The sequence below is a fragment of the Thamnophis elegans genome, chromosome 2 (genome assembly GCF_009769535.1).
Source record: "Thamnophis elegans isolate rThaEle1 chromosome 2, rThaEle1.pri, whole genome shotgun sequence".
Lineage (NCBI taxonomy): Eukaryota > Metazoa > Chordata > Lepidosauria > Squamata > Colubridae > Thamnophis > Thamnophis elegans.
The window spans coordinates 539,152-566,463 of record NC_045542.1 but is presented as its reverse complement, the minus strand read 5'-3'; the positions used below and the strand labels follow the sequence as shown (position 1 = coordinate 566,463).

The following is a 27,312-nucleotide window of genomic DNA, read 5'->3' as shown; positions in this document are numbered from 1 at the left end:
GGTAGAGACACCTTTGCTGTCTGTTCTGGCCCCCACTTAGCCTATTCCAAAACTAAAGTCACAGAAAGCAGGCCAAAAGAAAGTCTTTATCAGTCTCGGCTCACGCTGGCTGCGAGCCCAAAATAAACATAGATAAAGTCTCTGGCAACAAGGGTTACGCAGCAGAATGCAGAAACAAAACTCTTACAGCACAAGGTTTTCAGGAAGCAAAATCACTTATCCAAGTGTCTCACAAACTCAAACAGGAACGGAACTGAATTCTCCATAAACGAACCACGAACGAATGAATGAACGTTGACTTCTGCAACCAGGGCATGGCACCATCAGTCCTTTTATCTCCAGAAGACGACACTAACGAGCCCCAGCTGCATTGTTATTCCTGCATCCCGACTCAACTCACAGCAAACTTCTGCTGAGTCACAACAGCTGTCCATTTGCCTGAGCTCTGTTTAGAAGCCTCTAGGAACCGTTAAAAAAGGCGCGAAGCACCGTTTTGCAGCCTAGGCTTGTTGGAGTTTCAAAATGGTGGTTGCAATAGCTCTGAGACCTGAGGAGACCGCTGGTGGCTTGTCTGAGCCAGAGGGCAGCCCACAGAGTGTGGCAGGGAACCAAGAAACTGATCACGTACCTTCCACTTCAGCATATTCTAGAGTGGGTGCCAGCAAATCCCACAGGAAGGGTGGCAGGGCGACTGCAAAGTCCTCCAGCTCCAAAAAGACCTCCAAATCTGCCTCTAGGTATGAGAAAGAGAGGGATGAGGCTCTGGGAAAAATTATAAAAAGGCCAGTAACCAGAAAACACCTGCCTCATTACCACCTGATAGGAGACTCGATTCCTCAGCCGCCCTTCATCTTAGGCTGCCTATTGATACCGCTGGAATCTGGGGGTCTGTGCAGGACCTACACAATTCACCCCACCAAGGGAACTTTATCTTACCCTTGGGGCTGGATAGGGCAGATTTCGCCTTCCCATCTACATCACAGGGCTTCCGCCCAGATCCATCACATAGTCCAATCTTCTTCGGCCACGCTGGCATCTCCACCCAGCTGGTTCCGGTCAGGTGCAGAGGTGTGGAGACAAAAGATGACCTTGGGCTTCTAGAAAGGAACGACAACAACACATTCCGCAATTCTACTCCTTTCTATTCCCCCTCCCAATTACTACACTAATGACACAGCATAGGAAAATAATAGTGTGGCAGGCCAAAAATCCCAAAAGGAACATAACTTCAGGGCAATTGACAATCAGGGCCATTCAGAGAGTGCCTAAACAACAACAGAGACTGGGCTTTTATTCTTTACTGTTCGTAATCCCCAAAGCCTCGGGTGGCTGGAGAGCCATTCTCCACTTGAAGAGATTGAACCGATTCATAAAATATAAGAGGTTCAAGATGCATTCCTTACAATAAATCTTGGGAGGCATCAGACAAGGAGATTATCTCACCTTCATTGATTATCTGAAGCCTACCTTCATATCCCAATTTCTCCACCTCATAGACAATATCTTAGGTTTTATTTCTTCGGCCATCACTATCAGGATAGGGCCTTGCCCTTTGGACTCTCCTCCGCCCCAAGGGTCTTTACCAAAATTTTGGCGGCACTGGCAGCGTATCTCAGAGCGATACCCATAAGGCTACAGTGCTGATATTCTCGTTCAATCTAGGTCTGAATATTAGGCTCTCAGGGATCTGGAAGTCACTATACATACATTGCAGAGCCATGGGTTTTCGATCAACATTCCCAAGAGCCATTTAATGCCTACCACCAGGCTGGTTCCTCTAGGGGTCCTGATTGACACTTGCCAATGCAGAGAGTATTCCTATCTACAGAGCAACAGGCTACAGGGAGTTGGCTTGAGAGGTAGCCAGGGAGCGACGGGTATCACTGGCCAAATTGTCCCACTTATTGGGTACCATGGTGTCCGCAATAGGTATTCTGCCTTGGGCGCGGTTGCATACCAGGGATCTACCCTTTCAGAGAAAAGCATTGAACTGTTCCCTGGCCAAGATCAACCTTCCCGTGGAGGTCACACGTTTTCTTCTCTAGTGGAGATCCCCACTTGTCACCGGGGAAATTTTTTCAAGGCACCGGAAAGACGTAATACTCACAACAGATGCCAGTCTGCTAGGCTGGGGGGGGGGGGGCACCTCCAGTCACGGATGGCACAGGGCCTGTGGAGCAGGAGGACCGGCTATAAACTGGTTGGAGTTGCAAGTGGCCCACCTGGCTTTGCGACAGTTCCACCATACTGTGACTGGCAAACGTATTCTTGTCCTAACGGACAACATATCGACAAAGGCCCAGATAAACAGGCTCCCTAATGCAGGAGGCCAGCCGACGAGGGTCATGGGCCGAAAGGAACCTGTTATCCGTAACCGCAGAGCACATCTCAGGGGTGGCGAACGTGCAGGACGACTGGCTCAGCCTGTGGACAATGCAGAGTGGCACCTGCACGTATCAATCTTCCGGGACATTGTGGACCCTTCGGCCTTCCAACGATTGATCTGTTTGCCACCCCTCCCAACTCTCAGCTCCTGCTTGAAGTTCCCATTGCAGTGGGCGAAGGGGGTGGATGCTCTCCACTGCAGTTGGCCTCAGGGTCTCTTATATGCATTTCCTCCTCTACCCATCCTGCCGAGGGTGATCCAGAGGATCTTGGAAGAAAAAGCAGAGGTCGTGCTGATAGCCCCCCCCCCCCCGACCCCATCGGCCCTGGTTCGCCGACCTTCGGACTCTATCAGTGGACAGGCCCTGGAGGATCCCTTGGGACAGGATGAACCTAAACCAGGGGTCGCTGGAGCACTCACAACCTCAGTGGCTCCAGCTGACCGCCTGGCGCTTGAGTGGAGCGTCCTGAGGGAGGACACGGTCATCTGGACAATTCAAGCTGCTTGAAGGCCGTCCACAGAGCGAATATATGATTCTACCTGGTGTATGTTCTGCTCCTAGTGGGATGGTAATGACATTCTACCACTCAGGGCAACTATTGCACAGGTCCTGGACTTTCTCCAGGATGGTCTGGATAGGGGATTGTCTCCTAATTCCCTTAGGAAATAAGTAGTGGCTATCTCCTCGGTGCTGACTTGCAGGAAACGTCAGTCGTTAACTCAGCACCCAACAGGTGGTTCCTAAGAGGGGCCATTAAACTCAACCCCCCCCCCCCCCCCGGTACATAGGTATCCCACGTGGGATCTTCCTAAAGTTCCTGATGTATTCACCACTGGTCCATTTGAACCTTTACTCAAGGTGTCTTTAGGGCTTCTTACGCTAAAGGTAACATTTTTGATAGGCATCACCTCTGCTAGGCGTATATCAGAACTGCAAGCCCTCTCATCCCGAGGGGACCTTTGTGTATTTCACCAGGATCGGGTGGAGCTACGGCTTGATCCCTCCTTCATCCCCTAGGTGTGCTGCTGCTTTCACCGGGCTCAGGAAATTATTCTTCAAACTTCTGTCCGGAGCCAGCTCATCCACTGGAGAGGAAGTGTTACACCTTGGACGTGAGGTGAGATCTACCTAAAGATCTACCTGAAAAGGACCTTGTCTTTCAGAAGATCTGAAGCACTATTTGTATCATTCCAGCCGGCCTCTATGGGGCAGAAGGTCACTGGCCCAACACTTGGTAGGTGGTTGAGCGCCTGCATTTCCACGGCGTATCAGGCTCAATCTATGACGCCCCCTGGAAAAATAACTGCCCACTCTACCAGGAATGCAGCAACTTCCGCCGCTTGGGCCATGCGGGCATCTTTGGCTGAGATCTGCAGAGTGGCCACGTGGACTTCCCCGTGGCTCCTTTTATAAGAAACTATAAAATAGATTCCTTTGCATCGGCTGACACGGCCTTTGGCCACAGGGTGCTACGAGGTGTACATAGAGCAGGGACCTCCTCAGACCAGCTATAAAGCCTCCCGAGGGACAATTCCGGCTTGGGTACATCCCAGTGTGGGTGATACCTCCACCGCTATGGAGAAAGGGCGTTGGTACTTACCTGATACGCCTCTTTTCATAGGGTGGAGGTATCATCCAGCCCCTCCCAAAGATACACTGGGCCTCGTAACTGAAACTTTCTTTGACTGAGTGTGACATTAGGTATTACAGTGGACTCTCGTCAAGACTTTCGTTGAGGGGTAACGCATCGAGTCTGACAGAACTTCACCGAAAGCTGGGTCCGCCTAGCGACGGGCGTGGTTTAACAGTTGTCATCAGACTCAGTCCTATCAGTGAGCGGATGATCTCAACCCTGCCTGGGTGAACCTATGAGAAGAGGCGTATCAGGTAATCTGAATTAACTTTTGCACAGCATTTGTGTGGTAAACAAGCCACTTTTTATAATTATTTGCGTACCTGATGGTAAAATCAGCTATTTCCATGTGAAATGACTATAAGAGCGGGCTTTCAGTTGTTTCTCTCCATTCTTCTTCTCCTCAGGGCCGAGGAGCTCTCCAAGATATTGACCAGTTATCTCTATTCAAACCACTCTGCAAATTCTGTGCCTCAGTGAGCACTGTCAAAGATATTGCTCCTGTGCTGCGGAAGGCAATTGCTGTTGCCCAGTGTGACACTCCAGGTATGTCCTTGTTCTACTGACCTGGAATTAATCTGCCCTATTTGCTCACAGCTATAGTTTCCGAGCAGAGGGGTAGCTTGATAGGAGTGATTGCTGGAATAAACCTTTGCTAGGATGTTTCCTTACCTATCTTGGAAATCGGGAAGTCTTTCCCTTAGACCAGTGACATTGTTATACACCGGTGGAAACGAAAACAAAGTAAAATTTCAAGAACTTGCCCATAGCAACTTGGAGATGCTTCGAAGAGCTACATCTTCCATTTTAGCACTTTTTATTTCTGAATTGTACCCCCCTCCCAGCAGTGTGTTGCCCAACATTTGAAAAACAGCTGGGTCTGGGGATTGCAGCACACCTTTCCCACGTCTCCTTGGCTCTTAATCTTCCCATTTAATCCTCAGAAGGAGACTCTCAACAGGTCTGAAGACATTATTTGTGTATTTGGAAGGAAGCTACCTTTCTTTGGTACGTTGAAGTTTGGTTTCGAGACAGTCTTCCCTCTCTTCTGTTGTAAAATCGCTTCAGTGGCTTTATGCCCTACCTTGGAAGATACAAAGAAACTCCGTAGCTACCCAACAGAAAATTCCTACTTTCAAAACTAACATTTCTGGAATTTCTTGGATTTGGAGGCATTGGGCAACTACTGTCTGATCTCCAGCCTTTCAGCATGTTTAGCATTGGTGAAGGTTGTCTAACGGAAGACGGGCCAAGGGTTTTAGCAGTTTTGTGAGAAGAATGGTCATGATCTTCCCAGGAAAGTGTCTTTACTTAATGTTTACTGAAGATAAAAGATATCCATCACTATTGTGTTTCCCCCAAAATAAGACCCACCCAGAAAATAAGCCCTAGCATGACTCTTAGTGCTCTTAAGTAAGTCCCACTTAAGATTGCCAACCCTTGTGGGGTGGGCATGCCAGCACTGGAGGCGACAAGCACATGGAAGCCTGCCGGCTGCTTGGCCAATGCGCTCGGGGGCTGCGCAACCTGTTCAGTGCTGGTGAGTTCAAGTGCTGGGACTGCCTGGCCCTCAAAGCAGCAGACAAAGGCAGTGGTGGGGCTGGGGGCAGGTATGCGATCTGGCCGCCGGATGCGATGCGTAGCAAGCAAAGGCCGAGGGTGGGAGGAAGTGGGCAACTGGCTCCAAGGGACTCGTCCTGTCTGTGCAGCGGAGCTGGAGGGTGACGTTGGACAGTGGGGCCAATCACGCGGGGCCATGGTGTGGCATCGCCCCCACACTGCCTCGCTTCATCTGTTCAGTGGCAGTGCTGCACAATTTCATCAACAGCAAGATTGCCAACAGAGATGCCGAGAAGAAGGAGGGGCAGGAAAAGGAGAATAAGGAGGAGAGGAAAGATGGCAAGAAAAGGGAGAAGGAAAAAAGTGAAGCCAAGAAGAGGAGAAGGAGGAGAAGTAGTATTAGTAAGCAGGTTTTCTGCTTGTAATTGAAAGCATTTCTTTGCACCAGGCTGTTCTGGCTGAAGGTTCTTTCCGGTCAGTGGCTTGGGGGGTGGGAACGAGGGTCAGATGAGTTCATGGCTGCCTGAAGTGCGCTTGCAGTGGCTGCGGGTGCCACTCACGGCAGTTCCCAGTCGCTGCAGGTGAGTGGCGAGTGTGTCAGGAGCCAAAAGTGGAACTCGCCTGCCATCCCTTGCAGAAGGCGGTGAAATGTAAAGAAGAGCCACCTTCCTTTCAGGAAAATGCCAGGAGGCCTTTCAATGGCAGGTCGAGCCGGGTGTTATTCAGATCACGTCCCAGGGAGTTTTGGAAGGGAGGAGGCACAGCTGCTATGGCAGGATTGGTTTTAAAAAGGGAGAGAGCGCATGCTCCGCCCTCCACCAACCCCCCCTTGATCTAACTCTTAAGCGGGGACCGAGCATTCAGTGGGGGCAGTGTGGTTCCACTCCTGCCCAGACCCCTCTCTCACCTCTAGTCAGGCAGAGAATCTGGATACAACAAACACGACACCTGCATACACATGGGGACGAGCGGCTCTTTTCCAAAGGGAGGGAGGCTCTTCTTTGCCTTTCGCCACCTTCTACAGTGCAAGGGATTGTGGGCGAGTTCCGCATTTTGCTTTCGACGCACTCATCACTTGCTTGCAGAGTGCGCTGGCCAAGGGGCTGCTGGGCTGTGGCTGCTGCCGAACACTGTTGGCCCCTGTGCGCTCACCTTCTATTGAACGCACACGGGGGGGGGGACACCACTGGGCTGATCACCCTGATACCATGTTTTCCCGAAAATAAGTCCTAATGCGTCTTTTGGAGGAAAACATGGTAATATGAAAAAACAATGTGATTATAAATGTCTTGTTTGCTTGGTAACAAATAATAAAGATTGGATATTCAATTGTCTGATCCAATGATAAAAAGGTTTTAAGTACTGAAGAATTTAACAAAGTATGTATTATTGTTTGACTTTTTAATAGCTTTATTTGGTCATCTTGCTTCACAGAAGATGCTAAAATTGCCTTTCCTGTATAAATAATAATAGATGGTTCTTAACAATCGAGAGCTATTGTTATTGCCAAAAAATTAAATATTCCATCAGTGATAATTTTTAGAACAGTATGTGTAAGAGCTGGTAAATTGTTTAAGACAGTAGGAATAAATGCTCATTGAATGGAAACCATATTTTTCTAGCATGTTGAAATGGTGAAATGGATTGTTTGTATACCAGCCACCTCAGGGCCAAGTGACTCTTTAAGACATAATAGTGGCATATAAGATATGGTTTATTCCTTTAACCACAGATTTTTCTTTGAACATTTTATCTTCCACTAAAACCTGTGTTAATCTTACAGGCCCCGTGTTTGTAGAGTTTCCTCTGGATATTCTGTATCCTTATCATTTGGTTGAGAGAGAGTTATTTAGGAATGTTTTTCCCAAGAACCTGAAAGGAAAGGCCTTGAACTGGTGAGTTCTGAGTTTTCGCTATCAGGAAAGATTTTAATGGATCAGTTGGCTCAAAGAAAGCCCAACGATAGATGGTTGCAGTATAGAAAATCAATGGGGAGTTCATTAATATGTGCATTAGATGCTGCTATGGAATATCTTTTGTCATATATATGTATGCATACATACATCTACACATATAAACACAGCCATATATGATCCCTGCATTCTGATTTTATGTTTTATCATCTAAATCTTTTTTATATCTTGTATATATTGTAATGAGAATATTTTCCTGCTATTTAATAATGGATTCTTGACTGTATCCAACCCAATAGAATATTAAACAGAATAATAAAATAACAGAGTTGCAAGGAAGCTTGGGGGTCTTCTAGTCCAACCCTTTGCTCGAGCCATTTCAGACAAGGGGCTGTCCAGTCTCTCTTTAAAAACCTCCAGTGATGGAGCATCCACAATTTCTGAAGGCAACTTCTGTTTTCCACTGGTTTATTTTTTCCACTGTCCGGAAATTTCTCCTAGGTTCTAGGTTCCTTCTCTCCTTTTCCAGCCATTGCTCCTAGTCTTGCCTACTGGTGCTTTGGAAAATAGTTTCCCTCCCTCTTTTTTCTGAGTAAGATTCAACAACGTCGCCCATCAAGTGGAAGCAGAGGCGCAACTCCAAGAGCTGAAGCAAGCTGGAAAACCAATGAAAGAACTTATTTGGGAGTTTCAGAGGCTGGCTGGAAAACTAGGAGACTGGCCAGAATGACTCCTTCAAGCAGGCCCTGGATCCCAAGTTCAGAAAGGCCTGTGGCATCCGGGAGGCTGCTGGATGGCATCCAGATGTGGTACAACACTGCGGTCATCTTGGAACGTGAGCTTCACCCCCACTGCAAACCAACCACTGAGAAAGCAGCCAGGAGACTCCTAGGTCGCCCAGCCCAGGTCAAGAAAGCCGAAACGCCAGTCCAAAATCGGCTGGAGCCATCAAGGGCTACCAGTGTGGTCAACATGGGCACTGGGCATCGGAATACCTAACCCCGGCCCCAATCCCACATGTGCGCACTCCAGCCATAAGTGGTAAAAAGAGGACCCCGCAAAGACCACCCGATAAGAGTTGCCTCGCCAACCAAGCTGAGAAAGTTCCTCTCCTGCCCGAAGAAGCAGAGGAACCTCCAGACAGTGGAGCCCCTCCAGGCCCAGTAGGGAAAAACAGCAGCGATGACAACCCAACGGTAAGTGCAACCGTCCGGCCCTTTGCCATCAAAACCAAAATTACAGTGTCCGAGACAGGGGTAGAAGGGGAACTGGAGGCAGCCGTTGACATGGGCTGCACCCGGTGTTTAATTAGTCCTCCCATAGTGGAGCAGCTGGGCATACGCACAAGACCCCTAGCCCACCCCATCCACTTTGAGTAAGTTGACGGGACGACCCCCGCCAAGCTAATAATGGCGCTTGCGAGACTTTAGATAAGGCATCACCAGGAGCTCCTCAGATTCATCCTAGTGCCAAAAACGAATCAATCACCTTGGGGCTTGCATGGCTAGACAAGTCAGGACCCACTATAAAGCGGGAGGACGGCTACCAAAAGTTAACTATTGGCGCCAGGCCGCTACCTCCAGTGAGGCCGGATCACCACCTAGTGACCACAACCCAGAAGACCTGTCTGGATTATTTGGCCTATCAGGTCTCCAGTGAAGGGATCGAAATTGATCCAGGAAAATTCAGAGCTGTCCTGGGCCCACAAGGGCAACCCCCTTGGACCCCCTTGGACCCACAAAAAGAGTTTCCTAGGGTTTGCAAACTTCTACCTGCAATTTATTCCCTCCCAATCACTGAACTATTGAAAGTGAGAGTGGGGCAGAGTAAAACCCCGACCAAGTCAAGCCCTAAACTGGACCATAAAACACCAAGAGGTCTTCGAGATGCTCAAAAGACTCTTTGCCAAAGAACTGGTCCTCAAACCCCCTGAGCCAGAGGAGTGTTTTGTTGGCCAAGCAGATGCCAGCGACATGGCAGTGGCCCCCGCGGCCCTCCTTCAGGGAAACCCAAAGGGGAATCTGCAGCCATGCGCAGACACCTCCCAAAGGTTTACTGAGGCCAAAAGGAGGTGGGCCGTGTGGGAGGAAGAACCTCATGCCGTCCGCTGGGCTCTGGTAACATGTCACCACTTCCTGAAAGGGAGCAATTGCCTTTTGAAGTATGGGCTGATCACAAAAACCTGGAGCTGCTTAGGACCCTGCGGAAACTTTCCCCCAAGCAAATTTGATGGGCACAATACTTGAACCGTTTTAACTTCATCCTGAAGAACATCCAGGGGGGGCTTTGCTTTGTCATGAGCATGAGGTCATCCACATCATGATTCCTCCTCCCCCCCCTTCCGAAAGCGACCCAAGCCACGACCACGCAACAAATGTGAAGACGACGAGCCACAGAGGTGAGGGGGAACCTGATCTAGAACCTGAAAGCCAAACTGCTGCCTGACCCTTGGTACAGAGACAACGAAGAGCTACCAGCCTCCAGGAAGGGTCCAGTTTGGAAAGGGTCTGAATGCTGTGTCCCTAATGCCCTTTGCCTTCAAGTGCTCCAAAGAAGCTTCAGGGCGCTTTGGATTCCTAAAGACCTTTCGCTTGGCAAGGAGGCAACTTTGGTGACTAGGAATGAAGAAAGACGTTGAGAGCTACGTCAAGAATTGTGTGGTTTGTGCCACTATGAAGACAAGACCAGGAAATCCCCCTGGACTCTGCCAACAGAGGGGCATCCATGGGAAGAAATTGCCACCGATTTCATAGTGCAGCTTCCAGAAAGTGGGGGAAACACTGTCATCTGGAGAGTGATCGACCTCTTCTCTAAGCAAGCCCGTTTCATAGTCTGCCCCGGACTGCCCCTGTCAACCCATAAGCTAGCCAGGTTATTCTTAAAACACTTCTACAGGCTGCATGGAGTCCCCAAGAGAATCATCTCAGATTGAGGGGTTCAATTTACAGCTACGTTCTGGAGCGAATTCCTTAAGTTAATTGGATCCTCCCAATTAACAAGGGCGTAGCTTAAGGAGCAGCTTTTCATCAGAGCATGAATGGAGCTGCAGAATAGACTCACACGATGATAGAACAATATTTGAGATGCTATGTCAACTACCAAGAAACCAGTTGGGCAGACTTGCTGCCCTTCGCAGTGGTAGCATACAATAATGTGGCACATAGCAGCACAGGGCTTACCCCGTTCCAAATAACCACAGGAATGGAGTTTGCCCCAAGAGCTGCCCCAAGAGCCACCCTCTCCCATGACCCTCACCAAATGGATGGAGTCAGTGAGGAACGTGTGGGGAAACATGAAGTGGTCTCTCAACAAGGCTGCAAAAACCCACAAAGGCCAAGCGGACAAGCACTGATCCCCTCAACCCCCATTCCAAATTAGGGACAGGGTTTACCTCTCCACCAAATACCTGATGCTAAAAGTGCCTTGCAGGAAGTTAGGGCCAACATTTCTAGACCCTTCCCCTGTTGTATGAATCATTAACCCTGTTACTGAAGAACTGAAATTCCACGGCCTACTAGGGAAAATGAATACAGTTTTTCATAGCAATCTGCTGAGACCTGTAATCAGATCTCAGTTGAGGCCAGTAGCCAGGCAACTCCAAAAATTGTAGTGCAAGAACAAACCCATTGCAAAGTGAAAAAGATTTTAGACTAACCTCTATGCTTACATTTTCCAGCAACTCCTTTTGATTTAAGGGGGAAGGTTCAGCTGTCAACTCTGAATCAAGCCTGACTGAAGCCATCTTTTCCTGCTTCATAGTTGCCACACATTCTAAGGGGGGTGGGGGAAGCCTGTTTTAATTTGACAATGCGACCTGGGACATTTGAGTTGTTCTTTTAATTATGTGATTAGCATGGGGAACTTCAGAGTTGGCTTTCACTACCTGTTCCAATATGATGTATCCAATAAACATGCTCTTTGAGGGACCTGCCTGCCTCGGATTTCTGATTTCGTTGGATGCTTTACTTGGAACGCTACACCCAGTGTCTTAAACTGAGCCATCATGCCATCCTTTTTATGTATGTACAGTGGGGCAAAAAAGTATTTAGTCAGCCACCAATTGTGCAGGTTCTCCCACTTAAAAAGATGAGAGAGGCCTGTAATTGACATCATAGGTAGACCTCAACTATGAGAGACAAAATGAGAAAACAAATCCAGACAATCACATTGTCTGATTTGGAAAGAATTTTTTTGCAAATTATGGTGGAAAATAAGTATTTGGTCACCTACAAACAAGCAGGATTTCTGGCTCTCACAGACCTGTAACTTCTTCTTTAAGAGGCTCCTCTGTCCTCCACTCATTACCTGTATTTATGGCACCTGTTTGAACTTGTTAGCAGTATAAAAGACGCCTGTCCACAACCTCAAAACAGTCACACTCCAAACTCCACTATGGTGAAGACCAAAGAGCTGTCGAAGGACATCAGAAACAAAATTGTAGACCTGCACTAGGCTGGGAAGACTGAATCTGCAATAGGCAAGCAGCTTGGTGTGAAGAAATCAACTGTGGGAGCAATAATTAGGAAAGGGAAGACATACAAGACCACCGATAATCTCCCTCGATCTGGGGCTCCACGCAAGATCTCACCCCGTGGGGTCAAAATGATCACAAGAACGGTGAGCAAAAATCCCAGAACCACACGGGGGGGACCTAGTGAATGACCTGCAGAGAGCTGGGACCAACGTAACAAAGGCTACCATCAGTAACACACTACGCTGCCAGGGACTCAGATCCTGCAGTGCCAGACGTGTCCCCCTGCTTAAGCCAGTACATGTCCGGGCCCGTCTGAAGTTTGCTAGAGAGCATTTGGATGATCCAGAAGAGGATTGGGAGAATGTCACATGGTCAGATGAAACCAAAGTAGAACTGTTTGGTAGAAACACAACTTGTCGTGTTTGGAGGAGAACACCATACCTACTGTGAAGCACGGGGGTGGCAACATCATGCTTTGGGGCTATTTCTCTGCAAAGGGACCAGGACGACTGATCCGTGTACAGGAAAGAATGAATGGGGCCATGTATCGTGAGATTTTGAGTGCAAACCTCCTTCCATCAGCCAGGGCATAGAAGATGAAACATGGCTGGGTCTTTCAGCATGACAATGATCCCAAACACACCGCCCGGGCAACGAAGGAGTGGCTTTGTAAGAAGCATTTCAAGGTCCTGGAGTGGCTTAGCCAGTCCCCAGATCTCAACCCCATAAAAAACCCTTGGAGGGAGTTGAAAGTCCGTGTTGCCCAGCGACAGTCCCAAAACATCACTGCTCTAGAGGAGATCTGCATGGAGGGATGGGCCAACATACCAGCAACAGTGTGTGCCAACCTTATGAAGATTTACAGAAAACGCTTGACCTCTGTCATTGCCAACAAAGGATATATAACAAAGGATATATATATAAAGTATTGAGATGAACTTTTGATATTGACCAAATACTTATTTTCCAAAAAAATTCTTTCCAAATCAGACAATGTGATTGTCTGGATTTGTTTTCTCATTTTGTCTCTCATAGTTGAGGTCTATCTATGATGTCAATTACAGGCCTCTCTCATCTTTTTAAGTGGGAGAACCTGCACAATTGGTGGCTGACTAAATACTTTTTTGCCCCACTGTATGTGTGCATATATGTATGTATAATTTACTGGGAAGCTAATTCTTTGCTCCATAGATTCTTGGCATTTCTCATATTGCTGCTGAAGTTTCCTTTAGCATGATACGTTTGGTATTTGGTTGGAAATGCTAACTATTTTCCATGAATATGGGCCCTCATTGCCTCTCTCCACACATATGGAGAACCATATCACTTGGTGCTTTCAACAGAAATGTATAAAGGGGGAGTGTTTAAGTCAAAGTCTTTTCCATTTCAAACACACATTTACCTTTCGTACCTCTTCCGCTTTGTCCTTTCATTCAAATTCCTTGTACTGTATTCAATTTGCATTCAAAATGTTGCACGTGATAGAATAATTATCAACAGAAGAGACGGTCTCACTCCAAAAATAAAAGTTAACCAGTCAATGACGGGTAAGATGTTTTATGTTATATGACAATCAATTGAGCATCTTTTAGGATTTTTATTAATCAATTTTTTTGTTTTATATTGTTTATACATATCAATGCGTGAATGGTGTGATATCTGAATATCTTGCATTTCAATACAAATATAGTATTATTATATTTCAATTTCATTGTTTCATATTATTTACCCATATCTTTTACTATCACCCTTCAGTTCTAAACCTTCTTTCTCTTTCATATATCTATCTATCTTATCTATATACACTCTATTTCCACTTATTTCTATCTCTATTTTAACTCCCTCTCCTATCACTATTATGTTCAAAGACGTGATAATATTTCTTTTCTATTTTCCATCTTCCATCTGTTTTGTTATTCATGTATCCATTATTTAGCTCTTCACATCTGTTTATATTAAAGTTCCATCCTTTCATTATTCAATATCTCAGTATACACCTGGTACCAATCACAATCATTATTTTAAAGCATTTAAAATATATCTATTTTAAATAGATATCCATCATTCAAACTCTAATTTTCAATGAATACTTAATTCTTATTCATACATCTATTCATGCTCTTTCCAATCCTCTAATCCATATAATTCTTCTATTAATCCACATGTTTACATTAAATATATATTTTCATTATCTAATCGGTGGGCAATATTAATAGAAAAGCGTTTAAGATCCAATTCCAGCAATTTAAAATGCCTTTTCAATACCACCCCTTTGAGAGTTCAATTTTCTTTTTATTATTTTTTAAAAAGATTTTTCTCCTCTTAAAGTCTCCAGTATTTTTTCAGTCTTTGTTCACTGCTGACAAATAGTTCTAAATATATATTCCCCTTAAATTTCTTGGGGTCAGATTGTAACTAAAAGTATTATCTCAGCCAGTTTACACACAATTCATCTTCTCTGCTCCTGCATTGTCTTAGGTGTTCAGACTGTCCTCGGCTTCATGGCAGCCATGTTGCTGCCGCTGCTCCTTGTCTTCAGATGAGAGGGCTTTCCGAGTCAGGGAGGAGAGATGTGGCTCTCCTGAACCTGAAAGGTGGTCCCCCTTTACTTCACCACCCCTCCAAGGTGGCTATGGCTCCTAATGGAGCCTTCCAATGAGAGCTCCAAATAGGGCCACGGAGCTCACGGTTCTCGCTTCTGAAGCTGCCAGAAGTACGACCGGAAGTCTCTGCTTTTAGGATTTTTTGATGGAGCTTCTTTCTCTTCCCCTGTCCTCCAGCATTTTTAATTCATGACATCCAACAATTTGTTGATCCAGTTCCATATATCAATCGAGAAGAGTTGTACTAGTTTATCTACTGTTATTAAGTTCTTGAGCATTTTTGGTAGTTGGTAAGCGCTACAAATTAGAGCAATTAAAAATCCCACGGGATTCTTCTGCGTCTATGGTTTTGGCCACATCCTCTTGTATCATGTAACCATAACAGTGGTTTTGCTTCAGTACCTGTATTCTCTGTTGTCTACTAGGTTTCTGCGCTATTATTTGAGAAACCTGTTCGCTGGAGCTTGGGAAGCACAAGACTTTTCACCTCTACCAGTGAACATACCGGAAGCCACAAAGGCCCAGGTGAAACTTCCTTTTTAAGCAAATACTTTCAGATTCCAGTCAAGCTCATCAAAGTCAAAAAGGGGATATTGGAAGCATTATTGTTTTTGTTTTGCTTGTCATGGAAATATTAATCTGCTGATATGTTCTGCTTTCCTATCATTCTAGATTTAATGTCTTCTTTGAGATTGCAAACTAATAAAAGGGAATGAACTTATGGCAGAAAACATAGTTTCCATTATTATCAGTAAAGCCCTGGACTATTATCACCTTCGTTGCCCCCATTATGCATCACGGCATCCCCATAATTAACGCTGGTTAGGTTGCTACTCTAAAGCATCGACTTTTGCTGTGAACCATTTTTTCTGGACGTACCTCTGTGCAGGTGCAGCAGTGCGTGGAGCTGATCAGCAGGGCTAAGAAGCCAGTTATACTACTTGGCAGCCAAGTGACCCTCCCTCCAATCCCAGCGAATAAGCTTAGGTGAGATATGCTGCTTGCCCTGGACCGAGATCCCTATTGATGTACTACGAGGCTGCCACTGACTCTGAGGCCCAATGTCCTTGCTCAATAGAATTAATCCATTGATGGGAAAGAGAAACCACATGGTCGGTGATGAGCATGTGTTCAGATGAGTAGACAGAAGGGAGAAGAGATAACCAAGAGATCTGAACTTTTCCTCCTGCTGCATATTCTTACAGAGAAGCTTTAGAAGAACTTGGGATCCCATGTTTCCTGGGAGGCATGGCCCGTGGCCTGCTGGGAAAGAACAGCCCAATGCACATTCGTCACAACCGGCGTGAGGCTCTCAAGGAGGCAGATCTGGTTATTCTGGCAGGTAGCTCAGCTGAGAGTTTTATACTGGCCTTTTGCTGAAAAGGACCTTCGGAAAAACATTGGGGAATTGGGAGGTTAGCAGATGTTTTTGTTAGCATATATGATGATTGTCCAACAATTGTTTTCCGTTTATGTCTTCTGTTGTCCTTTTCAGGCACCGTCTGTGATTTTCGCCTGTCATATGGACGCATCTTGAGTAAGCACAGCAAAATCATTGCTGTTAACAGGAATCAGGAGCAACTGTTTAAAAATGCACGCTTTCACTGGACACCAAATATAGCCATAAAAGGTGAGGATCTTGTTCAAGGCAACAATAAGAGAGATATGAGCAACACTTCTTAGGGATTTGGTATGGTGGGAAAGGAGACCAATAAAAAGATGATGCTTAATGCATGCATTGTTCATAGTAGTGACCAGAGGAAGAGGATCGTTGGAAGAGGGTTCATACCACCTTCAATTATGCTTTACACAGGGGATGCTGCATCGTTCTTTGTATGCTTAAACCAAAAGCTGAAAGGCTATTCATGCCCTCAGGACTGGGTGATGAGCCTGAAGGAGGCTGATGAGAAGAAGGAGAAAACAAACAGGTAATAATAAATGGCATTCTTTGTATGTGTCCCTGTGTAGTGCAAGGCTTTTGCAGATACTTATTGCTCTACCCTTAAATATTTTGCTATATAGAAAGTATCGCTATCTCCTTGCATGTCTCAAATCAATTTATCATCTTCAGAGAGAATGCAGAAGAACCGACAGAACAGCATCTTAACCCACTGAAGCTCTTGCATCGTGTGGATTACTTGCTTCACGAAGACAGTGTACTGGTTGCCGATGGAGGTGATTTTGTAGCAAGTGCGGCCTATTTTATAAAGCCGAGGGGGCCACTATCTTGGCTGGATCCAGGTAGGAGCTAAAGCAGTAGTCTAGACCTCATTGTTTTTCATGGGTGTAGAATGGATTGATACTACATAACACAGCCTTCCACTTTGTATTCAACTGCCTTTGAAACTGGAGAAATGCTCCATCCTAGACAATATCCAGAAATATATTTTTAGTTTGCAAACGTGCATCCAATTCTCACTCAGTAAAAACCCCCAATCCACAGCGGTGTTTATCCCCCGGATCTCAGTCTCAGATGAAGTTTGGGCTCTTTGTCTTTGCTGCATTGCCAGGTGGACCAAAGAAACAGACCACGCAAGAGAGAGCAGAAACATTACACTAGAGTGTCAATACATAATCAGCCGCCCTCAAATTATTTTTAGTCTGAATAATGGGAGTAGTATAAAAATAAACTTTATTCAACAATCCTAAACAATTGTACAATTCTATTATTATTCTCCATATCTTTCATCATATTTTTACCGGTTCAGGAAGTATATTTCCTTAATTAGTAATTAATGTATGTCTTGACTAAACTGTGGGTAAAACAGGCTTTTAGTACAAAGAATAAACTCCAGAATGCATCTTGTCCTTTACAGAGGCATGAATTAGTTTGTTGATTTGTTTTAATCTATATGTATCCTTCCTTTCTGTGTTCTGTGTAACATACCAATCCTGACAGATGTTAACAAAGCTGAAAAACAGATACAGTTTGTAGTAAACAATGATAAGCAGATGAAATGCGCTTCTTTTTAGGAAGCCAAGGAATTACTATTTGGGAATTAAGTACACACAACCTGCGGAGTTTCTTTAATCGTGATTTCTTTCTTTCACCTCCTTGCAGGGGCTTTTGGGACTTTGGGAGTTGGGGGTGGATTCGCCTTAGGAGCCAAGCTCTGCAGGCCAGAATCGGAGGTTAGTATATTGTAGAGGGAAGCTTAAGTGTGGAAGCGAAGCCACGGAAAAGCAAATAAGAGGCTAAATCTATTTTGCAGCATCTTTCTCCAGTGCTAAGTCTGCCATCTTTTTTTCCCCATTGTTAACAGGTTTGGATCTTATATGGAGACGGCTCTCTTGGATTCAGTGTCATGGAATTTGATACTTTTGTGCGACACAGGGTAACTATGAGCTTGCCCAGTTTCTAGGAGGTCTAGGGTGACTTGACACCGCTAGCTTGGCGCGTTCAGATGTGGAAAGCCTTCTCCCCACCGCCAAGTCCCCTCTGCCAACTTCCTGTTGCCGTCTCAATGCGTGACAACTCAACACTGGAAATTAGCTGTGGGGACAACTTGCTGTGGGTGCTGGATGGAGAGCTGGGTGAGTGGCAAGGGAGCAGGCTGTCAGGGGGACAATGATTGGCAGGACAGCGCCAATAAGGGAAGCAAATGCGCTTGTCAGTGGCAGAGGGTTGGCTCCCGCCCAAACACCCATTGAGCAGAGTGTCCCCGCCCCCCCAAAGCCTGGTGGATGATTTCATGCTGTTTCTGGCCATGTGCAGAGTCTTTCCATGCAAAGCTGGTAGGTGATTTCCTGGTGTGTCAACCATCCCAACTTGATCGTTTAGAAAAAAAAGACTCTCTGACTCATGGCTAGTGAAAGTATGCTCTGCTAAAGTCAAGTGGTTGCAGTGTAGCAAGCTGAATCTGGCGTTTCATGCCCAAAACATAGTTAATGTTCCCTTCGGGTCCCAGCCCCCCATGGACATAGATAAGTATCCAATAAGCAGGGTCGGTGCAACGGGATGGCAGGCCTGACATTCTGCCCCTCCTGGAATGTGGCTAAACCTGGGCAGAAAGAAACGAGGATTAAATATTGGAGGGTTTCCCTCTGCACATGGGGATCCAGGATTTCTTTAACTTCAAAGTGTTCCCCCCCAATCCAAATGGGTGGAAGAGGAGATTTGCTGTTTGGTGCAGAGGAGAGTTGACGGCAGGTTTTAGTAAATTACAATGGAAAACTGGGTGGAGCCACCAGAGATTTTTAGATAGTTTTGATTCCACAGTCACTGGATTGATGAAGCGGGTAATGAGGAAAGGGCCGACGTATAAGAACTTGGTAGACCTTATCCCCCACTTTGAATGCCTTTTGTGGGGATCTCTTTTCGTCTGCATACTTCTTATATTCCTCCCTGGCATGTGCCAATGCTTTATGCACCAGAGGCCAGGGGTTCTGCAGGGTTTTCATCCACTCAGCTAGCAAGGCGTGGGGGGGGGGGGGGGATTGTTGAGGAAGTTCTAGTATGAGAGCCAATTCCTGGCCAGTAGCTATTTAGAAGGGGTGAGCCCCGCATTGTTATAGGCAACCTCAGTGAATTGCAGGAGGTTTGCTCATTCATTCTGTTGATAATTAATATAGCAATAAGGACCCCGTTAGTTCTCTTACACACCCTGTTTGTCTGGGGTTTGATGAGACAACTTTAAAAATACTTGCCAGAACTTGGAAGTGAACTGGACCCCCTGAAATTCTCTGGCCCTCCAGTGCCCCAGGCAGCCCGTAAACATGCTGCAGAGAAAGCATGGCTAGAGTTAGGGCTAAGGAGACTTTTGGGCCTGCTATGAAATGGGCGTCTTTGGAGAAGAGGTCGCTCAAAACCCAGATCCCTCCGTTGCCAGAGCTCTCGGGCAGTTTGACGGTGAAATCCATGGAGATCTTTTCCATGGGGATGAGGGGTCAGCCACAGGTTGCAGCAAGCCTGGGAGTTTTCCCAGGTAACTTTTCGCTGCCGCACATCCAGGGCAACTTGCCATGTGTTTCTCTATGTCCTTTTCCATGCTGGGCCACCAAAATCGACATTTGGTTGGATGCAGCCTTTTTTTTTTTACAAACCCAAAGTTTCCCCTTGTTTTGAGTCACGGCTTTGTTGTTAGGACCATTATTTTCTGAGTTAATGGGACGTATAGTTGGGCCTCCACCCACCCTAATTCATGCCATGCAGTGATTTTTGTCTTGTGCAACTCAAACCATTCATTGCCCACTTGGGTGGTTTTTCAAGGCCCGCTTCAAGTCTTCAGCCATGAGCCATGGATTTGTTGGGTTCTTGTGAAAGCTGAGGCTGCTGTCTGGATGGAGGGGATGGTGGAATTTACTGCCTCTTTCTACTTGCTGTTATATTGTGGAAGCCTCAATAAGGCACCTGCTAGGATGTCCCTGTCAGTGTTGGTGTTGGTCCTCTTGGTCCTTTGGTTGGGCGTTTATTGTTAGCTTGCTTGGCAGTTACTTGGTTGGTATATTGTGTAGTTGATTGTTCTGCTCATCTGACTGTTGATTGCTGGTAGTGTTTTGGTCTTTTTGTTTCTTTTGTGGCTGCTGATTGTCTCTTTCACACATTCTGTAGATGTTGTTTATCTCTGCGTGTCCATTGATGACTGATTAGTCGGAGTGCCTGGCTTCCAGGAATTCCTTAGCATTTTTAGGCTTGATCTAAGATGGTCATGGTTTCCCACTTTAAACTATGGTTAAGTCTAACAATTAAGTCTTTAATTGAGAAATTAAAGAACTTACATCATGTCTTCTGATTGATGTATGATTTCATGGATGCGTTCCGCTAGTCCTCTGGGTGTTTGTCCTATGTAGTGGCTGCTGCAGTTGTTATACTGCATGTCATAGATAACTCCTGTTTTTCCTTCTGGGCTGCTGAGTCAACAGACTAGGTTGTTATAATCACATGCCATCAGCATAGCATACAAATCAACTAAAATCCTCCACAACATCCTGAGTAAACCAAAAGACCAACAGCCTCAACAGAAAACACAAGAATCGTTAGCTTTAAAATCATACGTAGAAACAACACTAGGATACATCAAGGAATGTCTTTCCGGAACGGAATCCTCCTTTCTGGCATGGTCGTCTCGGGAGGACCTGCCGAGAGTCTCCTCTTCTCAAGAGGTGTAAGGGATGTGAACAAGACAGGAGACATTTCTCCACTTTGCAGAGCTCTCTCCTTCCAGAGGTCTGCGAGGCTCCCACCTTACTTACTTTCTGCCAACAAGTTAAATCTGGATAATTCCAGTACACCTTATCTTCTGCTGATTGGCAGACCGCACTTTCTTTGGGTTTTGAGTTTAATTTTAATATTTTCCTTGGCATTTTGTTGTAAGCTCCCAAGAGTTTTTCAGGATTGGGGACAGTTATAATAAAATAAAACCAATTGTAGAGTGGAGCAGAGGCCCCCACGTCCTGGTTCACGGCTGCTACTGGTCCATGGGCCATTGGAAACTGGGCCATGTAAGATGCTGAGCGGGCAGAGCCCCATTTGCGCATGTGTGGGATTAGGTTACCTAATAATGGCTTCCTCCCTTAATCTCTTTTTAACATGGTTATTCCGCTCCCTTAGATACCCGTCATTGCCCTTGTGGGGAACGATGCCTGCTGGACTCAGATTTCCAGGGAGCAAGTGCCCTTGTTGGGCAGCAACGTCGCTTGCGCTTTGGATTACTTAGGTGAGTTAATAGCCTGCATAATCTCATGTGCCTTATACCACCTAGAAACACAGGTAGTGTGAAGGCAAAAGAGCCTGGGCTCTCAGGAAGGACCAACAAAAGAATAGCAAAAGAGCCGTGGTGGCGCAGTGGCACAGTTCAGTACTGCAGGCTACTTCTGCTGACTGCCGGCTGCTGGTTGACTGCAATTTGGGAGTTCAAATCCCACCAGGCTCAAGGGTGACTCAGCCTTCCATACTTCTGAGGTGGGTAAAATGAGGACCCAAATTGTTGGGGGCAATATGCTGACTCTGTAAACCGCTTAGAGAGGGCTGTACAGCACTTAAAGCGGTATATAAGTCTAAGTGCTATTGCTGTTTAGTTCGGCCTCTTGGTTTGAAACAAATCCTGCTTCTATCACAAATTTCCCACCTGATTTCAAATGGAGCTGATCATCTGTTGGATCAAAACTAGAATGAATATCAGGATCTCAGATTCCCAGGCTGGTTTCACGTATGCCGTGTATTTTGTCCAAGTTAATAAAAGTCTCTAAGCACCTACAAAGGTTAAGCTTCTGCTTTCCATCCTATAATATAGAGAATCTGTACATCCTTATTTAGAGTATTTACAGGTAAATAATTTGCATTATTTATAAATTGTAAATTTATCATTTATAATTTATAAACAATACTTATAAAGCTTGTTTATTCAGTAACAACTGAATCTGATGCAGTTAATCCTTGCTTAGCGACCAAATTTGGGAAAAGGAATTATGTTGCTAAATGTTGCAGTCACTAAGTGGAAGCTCACATGACCATAATGGGCTTCTGATGTCACTTTCCATTGGGGTATTAAGCAAAAACATTATACGTGATCATAACTTACAATTTCCGTGGCCTGTTAGCTCTGCTTGTTGCAAGCGGATGGCAATCCTAACAGTTGTAAATGTGTACCAGTTGCAATGCACGTGGATGGTAATCACACGAACACAAGCAGCTGCAAGGGATTGTAAATAGGAGGATTGGTTTCAAAGCTGTGTTCCATACCATCAAAACTTTGATCACTGATCGAGGCAGCCAATAAGTTATCTCGATCCTTTCCAGTCGGGCTTCAGACCTGGCTGCAGCACAGAAACCGCTTTGGTCGCGTTGACCGATGATCTTTGGAGAGCCAGGGATGGAGGCCATCCGTCCATCCTGGTTCTCCTTGACCTCTCAGCGGCTTTTGATACCATCGACCATGGTATCCTTCTGCGACGACTGCGGGAGGTGGGGGTGGGAGGCACTGTTCTACAGTGGTTCTCCTCCTACCTCTCGGGCAGGTCGCAGTCGGTGTTAGTTGGGGAGCAGAGATCGACCCCTAGGCCCCTAACATATGGGGTGCCGCAGGGTTCGGTCCTGCCCCCTTACTTTTTAACATCTACATGAAACCGCTGGGTGAGATCATTCGACGGCACGGGATAAAATACCACCAATATGCGGACGATACCCAGTTGTATCTGTCCGCCCTGTGCCAACTCAACGAAGCGATGGATGTGATGAGCCAGGGTCTGGAGGCTGTTAAAGACTGGATGGGGGTCAACAAGCTTGTGCTCAATCCAGAAAAGACCGAGTGGCTGCTGTGTTTCCCTCCCGCGAATTGGCCAAGTGTTCCATCTCTCAGGCTGGGGGGTCAAATTATATGCCCCTCAGACAGGGTTCGCAACTTGGGAGTCCTCCTGGACCCACAGCTGACCTTCGAACATCATTTGTCAGCTGTGACCAGGGGGGCATTTGCCCAGGTTCGCCTGGTACACCAGTTGCGTCCCTACCTGAACCGGGAGGCCCTCACAACAGTCACTCGTGCCCTTGTGACCTCTAGGCTGGAATACTGCAATGTGCTCTACATGGGGCTGCCCTTGAAGAGCATTCGGCGACTTCAGCTAGTCCAGAATGCGGCCGCGCGAGCGATTGTGGGTGCACCTCGCTTCACCCACGTTACACCTATCCTCCGCGAGCTGCACTGGCTGCCTGTCGATCTCCGGGTGCGCTTCAAGGTGCTACTTATCACCTATAAAGCCCTTCATGGTAGTGGGCCTGGGTATTTGAGAGACCGCCTACTGCCAATTACCTCCACTAGACCGATACGATTGCATCGATTAGGCCTCCTCCGAATTCCATCTACTAGCCAGTGCAAACTGGCAACTACCCGGAGGAGAGCCTTCTCGGTGGCTGCTCCGACCCTCTGGAATGAACTCCCCGTGGAGATTCGGACCCTCACCACCCTCCAATCCTTCCGCGCCGCTTTGAAGATCTGGCTGTCCCGGCTGGCCTGGGGTTAAGATTCCAACCCCACCCGAATTGTGTGACTGTTGTGCTCTCTTTTAATATGTTGTATTATTTCCATATTGGAATACTGTTTGTCTTTCCCCCCTCCCTTTTTGAATTGTGAGCCGCCCTGAGTCCCCCCAGGGAAAAGGGCGGCATACAAATAAAGGAAATAAAAAATAAAATAAGTGAGGACTCCCTGCATCCGGCTTCCTCACCCTCCCGTATGTAATGTATTGTATCACCATGCACAATTCCTTTCTCCACCCCTTTCTTTATGCAATGCGCAAAACTTCTAATAAAAGTTAGATGTTATGACGTTGTTGTGGGTAGATACTTAAAGCTGACCTGCAGTAGCAAAGCTTGTTAAGGGGGGGGGGGGGGGGTTGCCAACTTGGTTCCCAGTCTAAGTTTGTAGAGAGAAGGTTCCCTGTAGGATTGGCATAAAGCTTTCTCCCATGTTGATGAGTGATGATTTTTTGCTTTGCAGATTACCATGTGGTGGTGGAAGGTTTAAGAGGGAAAGGTTTTTTGCTCACACGCCAGAATGAGGACCAAATGGACGACATCATCCGGACAGCACAATCCATATGCCGGAGTGGGCAGCCCGTCCTTCTCAACGCCTTGATTGGGAAAACGACCTTCCGTGAAGGCTCCATTTCTATGTAGGCTGTGGCTGTGGCTGCAGTACCTGAGCGTTACCTAAAGAGTAGAACCACTGCTTCGCATGGAGGCTCCGGCTGTTGAATTGCCATTAAGCTAGGGGTTGGGTCAGAATTGCTAGCTATTGTTAACACTTAGTAAGCTTTGAGGCCCTCTGTCAATATCTATTATTTCTGTTGTCCCATTTTGCTTCTGTTTTTGTTGGTGAAAGTCGCTTTAATTTGGTGGCTCTTCCCTTTTCGTTATCATGGTATGTTTATCTTGGCAAACCTCGTTGACTAATCCTGACCTGTCAATCAGAAATAATGTCTATGTCTACTGAAAAAAGCATGGTGGGTAAAGAGAAAATTTAATTATTTTCTTGTACATTGTGGCAAAAATCTATTTCTCAGGAGAATATAAAAAACTAGAGAGTATATTAATAACAATAGAATAGAATGCAAATATCAGTGAATACTCAACATACCTTGTGATAAGAAATAATACAAATGTGTAACAATGTATTCAAACTATATTAGAAGTAAAGTTGTAATTTAAAATTTGTCAAATTACTTTTTGAAGTTTAGCTGGAAAAAATTAAATGTAATTGTCAAAGCAACTTATATGAGCAAAATCAATCAGTTTTATTTTCTCCTTTGGATTATTTATTAAACCTGGAAGAGTAAATATAATGATCTTTGAATGTTTTTTTTAAAAAATGTGTAATAATTATAGTTTGACCAAATTTGACTGATTTTGTTAGACATTTTTAGTTATATGTGTTTTGCATATTTTGAAATTTTAGGTCTTAATTCCCAAAGTATTTTGACAACTTACTCAATTGATATAATTTAATATATAATGTGATAGATATTTGTAGTTTACCCAGATTCTATTAATGATTTATATATATTTTTGTAGTGTGCTTTAAGGAATTTATTCAATACAAATTGGATATCAAATAAAACCCACTTAATAATCTTCACTTATTTTTCTATAGAAGTATACTATTTCAATACAGATAGGCATAGCTTGCTCTGAAATGAACACTGAAATAAATTTACAGAAAACCACATCTTCTAAATTTAGTGGAACTTAATCCCAAGTGGTTCTTGATTGAGTTGCAATAAATGTCAACTTTTTGAATATAATTAAGATTAAAATTCACATTTATAAAATTCACATTTTTACTTTTGTATGTGTTTTTCTGTTGCTGTCACTTAGAGGCTTCTAGTCATTTGAGGTTAGAATTCTGATTTCTAATTCTACTCTGCCATAAACTGAATGACCTCTTGACACATACATACATACATACATACATACATACATACATACATACATACATACATGTGTGAAGATGTTTCAGAGGACTACTGTTCACTGCAGTTTTTGTTATTTCTGAATATTATTTTATTTCATACCAAGATACGAATATTGCTGTTATGAAGGTGAGTAAGTTGATCATCCGGTGGCAGAATATTAGGAAAAAATAATTGTTAGAATACCTGGTGTGTACAAGTTCCATCCCAATATATGTTTTATTACAATGATTTTATTGATGTTGGTGATTGGAGCTCTGTGGACAATCACATAGCATACTGTGAGGACAGTGCAGTTTAAACTTACTATTTCCTTACCAGCTGAGACGAAATCTGCTCAGCAAAGCAGCTTTCTGGATGAGCTTCATGTCTTTTGCCCCACTTTTTTGGGAGGGAGGGTCTGCCTTGGTTTCAAATATAACTCTTTGAAGTTATATCAGTGAATGGGTTCAGGATACCAGTTCTAATCACTTAGTATTTTTGGTCAGAATTATTGGCTATGGAAATCTTCATGTTGCATCTAGCAATCATGATGAAAATTGCTCTTCCGGGGGGAAGGGGGGGGGCTGACATCGCAGTGAAACGGTCGGGCGATCTTGGAGCTCCAAGATCGCCACCAATATCCAGGTCGCTGGACAGTCCATCTGGACCTAAACCGTCCCGTAAAGACTTTGAGATTTTTGAGATTTTATTAATATTTGTATGCCGCCCTTTTCCCTGAGGGGACTCAGGGCGGCTCACACAAAATCAGGGGAGGGGAAAACAAACATTGACAAAGAAACATATGGTAAAATAGTCAGCAACATACATTCATCATTCGGGAGGGGCAACTATCCTTGTCCCCAGGCCTGACGGGCTAGCCAGTTCTTAAGGGCTGTGCGGAAGGCCTGGACGGTGGAGAGGGTACGAATCTCCACGGGGAGCTCGTTCCAAAGGGTCGGGGCTACTACTGAGAAGGCCCTCCTCCTTGTAGTTGCCAGCCGACACTGGCTGGCCGATGGAATACGGAGGAGGCCTAATCTATGTGATCTTATTGGTCGCAGGGAGGTAATTGGCAGAAGGCGGTCTCTCAAGTATCCAGATCCACTACCATGTAGGGCTTTATGGGTGACTAGTAGCACCTTGAAGCGCATCCGGAGATCGACAGGTAGCCAGCGCAGCTCGCGGAGGATAGGTGTTATGTGGGTGAACCGAGGTGCACCCACAATCACTCGCGCGGCCGCGTTCTGTACTAGCTGAAGTCGCCGGATGCTCTTCAAGGGCAGCCCCATGTAGAGCACATTGCAGTATTCCAGCCTAGAGGTCACAAGGGCCCGGGTGACTGTTGTGAGAGCCTCCCGATTCAGGTAGGGTCGCAACTGGCGCACCAGGCGAACCTGGGCGAAAGCCCCCCTGGTCACAGCCGTCAAGTGGTGGTCAAACGATAGCTGTGGATCCAGGAGGACTCCCAAGTTGCGAACCCTCTCTGAGGGGTATAAAATTTGACCCCCCAGCCTGAGTGATGGAATATTGATCGAATCTTTGGGAGGGAAGCACAACAGCCACTCGGTCTTTTCTGGGTTGAGCACAAGCTTGTTAACCCTCATCCAGTCCATAACGGCTTCAAGGCCTCGGTTCATCACGTCTGCCGCTTCATTGAGTTGGCACGGGGGGGACAAATACAATTGAGTATCGTCCGCATATTGATGGTATCTGATCCCGTGCCTGCGGATGATCTCTCCCAGCGGTTTCATGTAGATGTTGAATAGTAGGGGCGATAAGACCGAGCCCTGAGGCACCCCATAAGTTAGGGGCCTAGGGGACGATCTCTGCCCCCCCACTAACACCGACTGCGACCTGT

General features: G+C 45.8%; 1 protein-coding gene across 1 annotated transcript in view; it reads left to right on the top strand.

Moving 5' to 3' along the window:
- ILVBL (ilvB acetolactate synthase like) overlaps window positions 1-25,333 on the top strand; it is a 36,430-nt gene extending 11,097 nt beyond the window's left edge. Inside the window, exons 5-16 of the mRNA XM_032209357.1 lie at window positions 4,428-4,566; window positions 7,364-7,475; window positions 14,996-15,095; window positions 15,460-15,557; window positions 15,776-15,912; window positions 16,066-16,200; window positions 16,384-16,498; window positions 16,642-16,811; window positions 17,632-17,702; window positions 17,834-17,905; window positions 21,121-21,226; window positions 24,002-25,333. Of these exons, the coding sequence (XP_032065248.1) occupies window positions 4,428-4,566; window positions 7,364-7,475; window positions 14,996-15,095; window positions 15,460-15,557; window positions 15,776-15,912; window positions 16,066-16,200; window positions 16,384-16,498; window positions 16,642-16,811; window positions 17,632-17,702; window positions 17,834-17,905; window positions 21,121-21,226; window positions 24,002-24,180 (1,434 nt within the window). The 3' untranslated portion in view covers window positions 24,181-25,333. The remainder of the gene's footprint in view (window positions 1-4,427; window positions 4,567-7,363; window positions 7,476-14,995; window positions 15,096-15,459; window positions 15,558-15,775; window positions 15,913-16,065; window positions 16,201-16,383; window positions 16,499-16,641; window positions 16,812-17,631; window positions 17,703-17,833; window positions 17,906-21,120; window positions 21,227-24,001) is intronic.
- The last annotated feature ends 1,979 nt before the right edge of the window (window positions 25,334-27,312 follow it).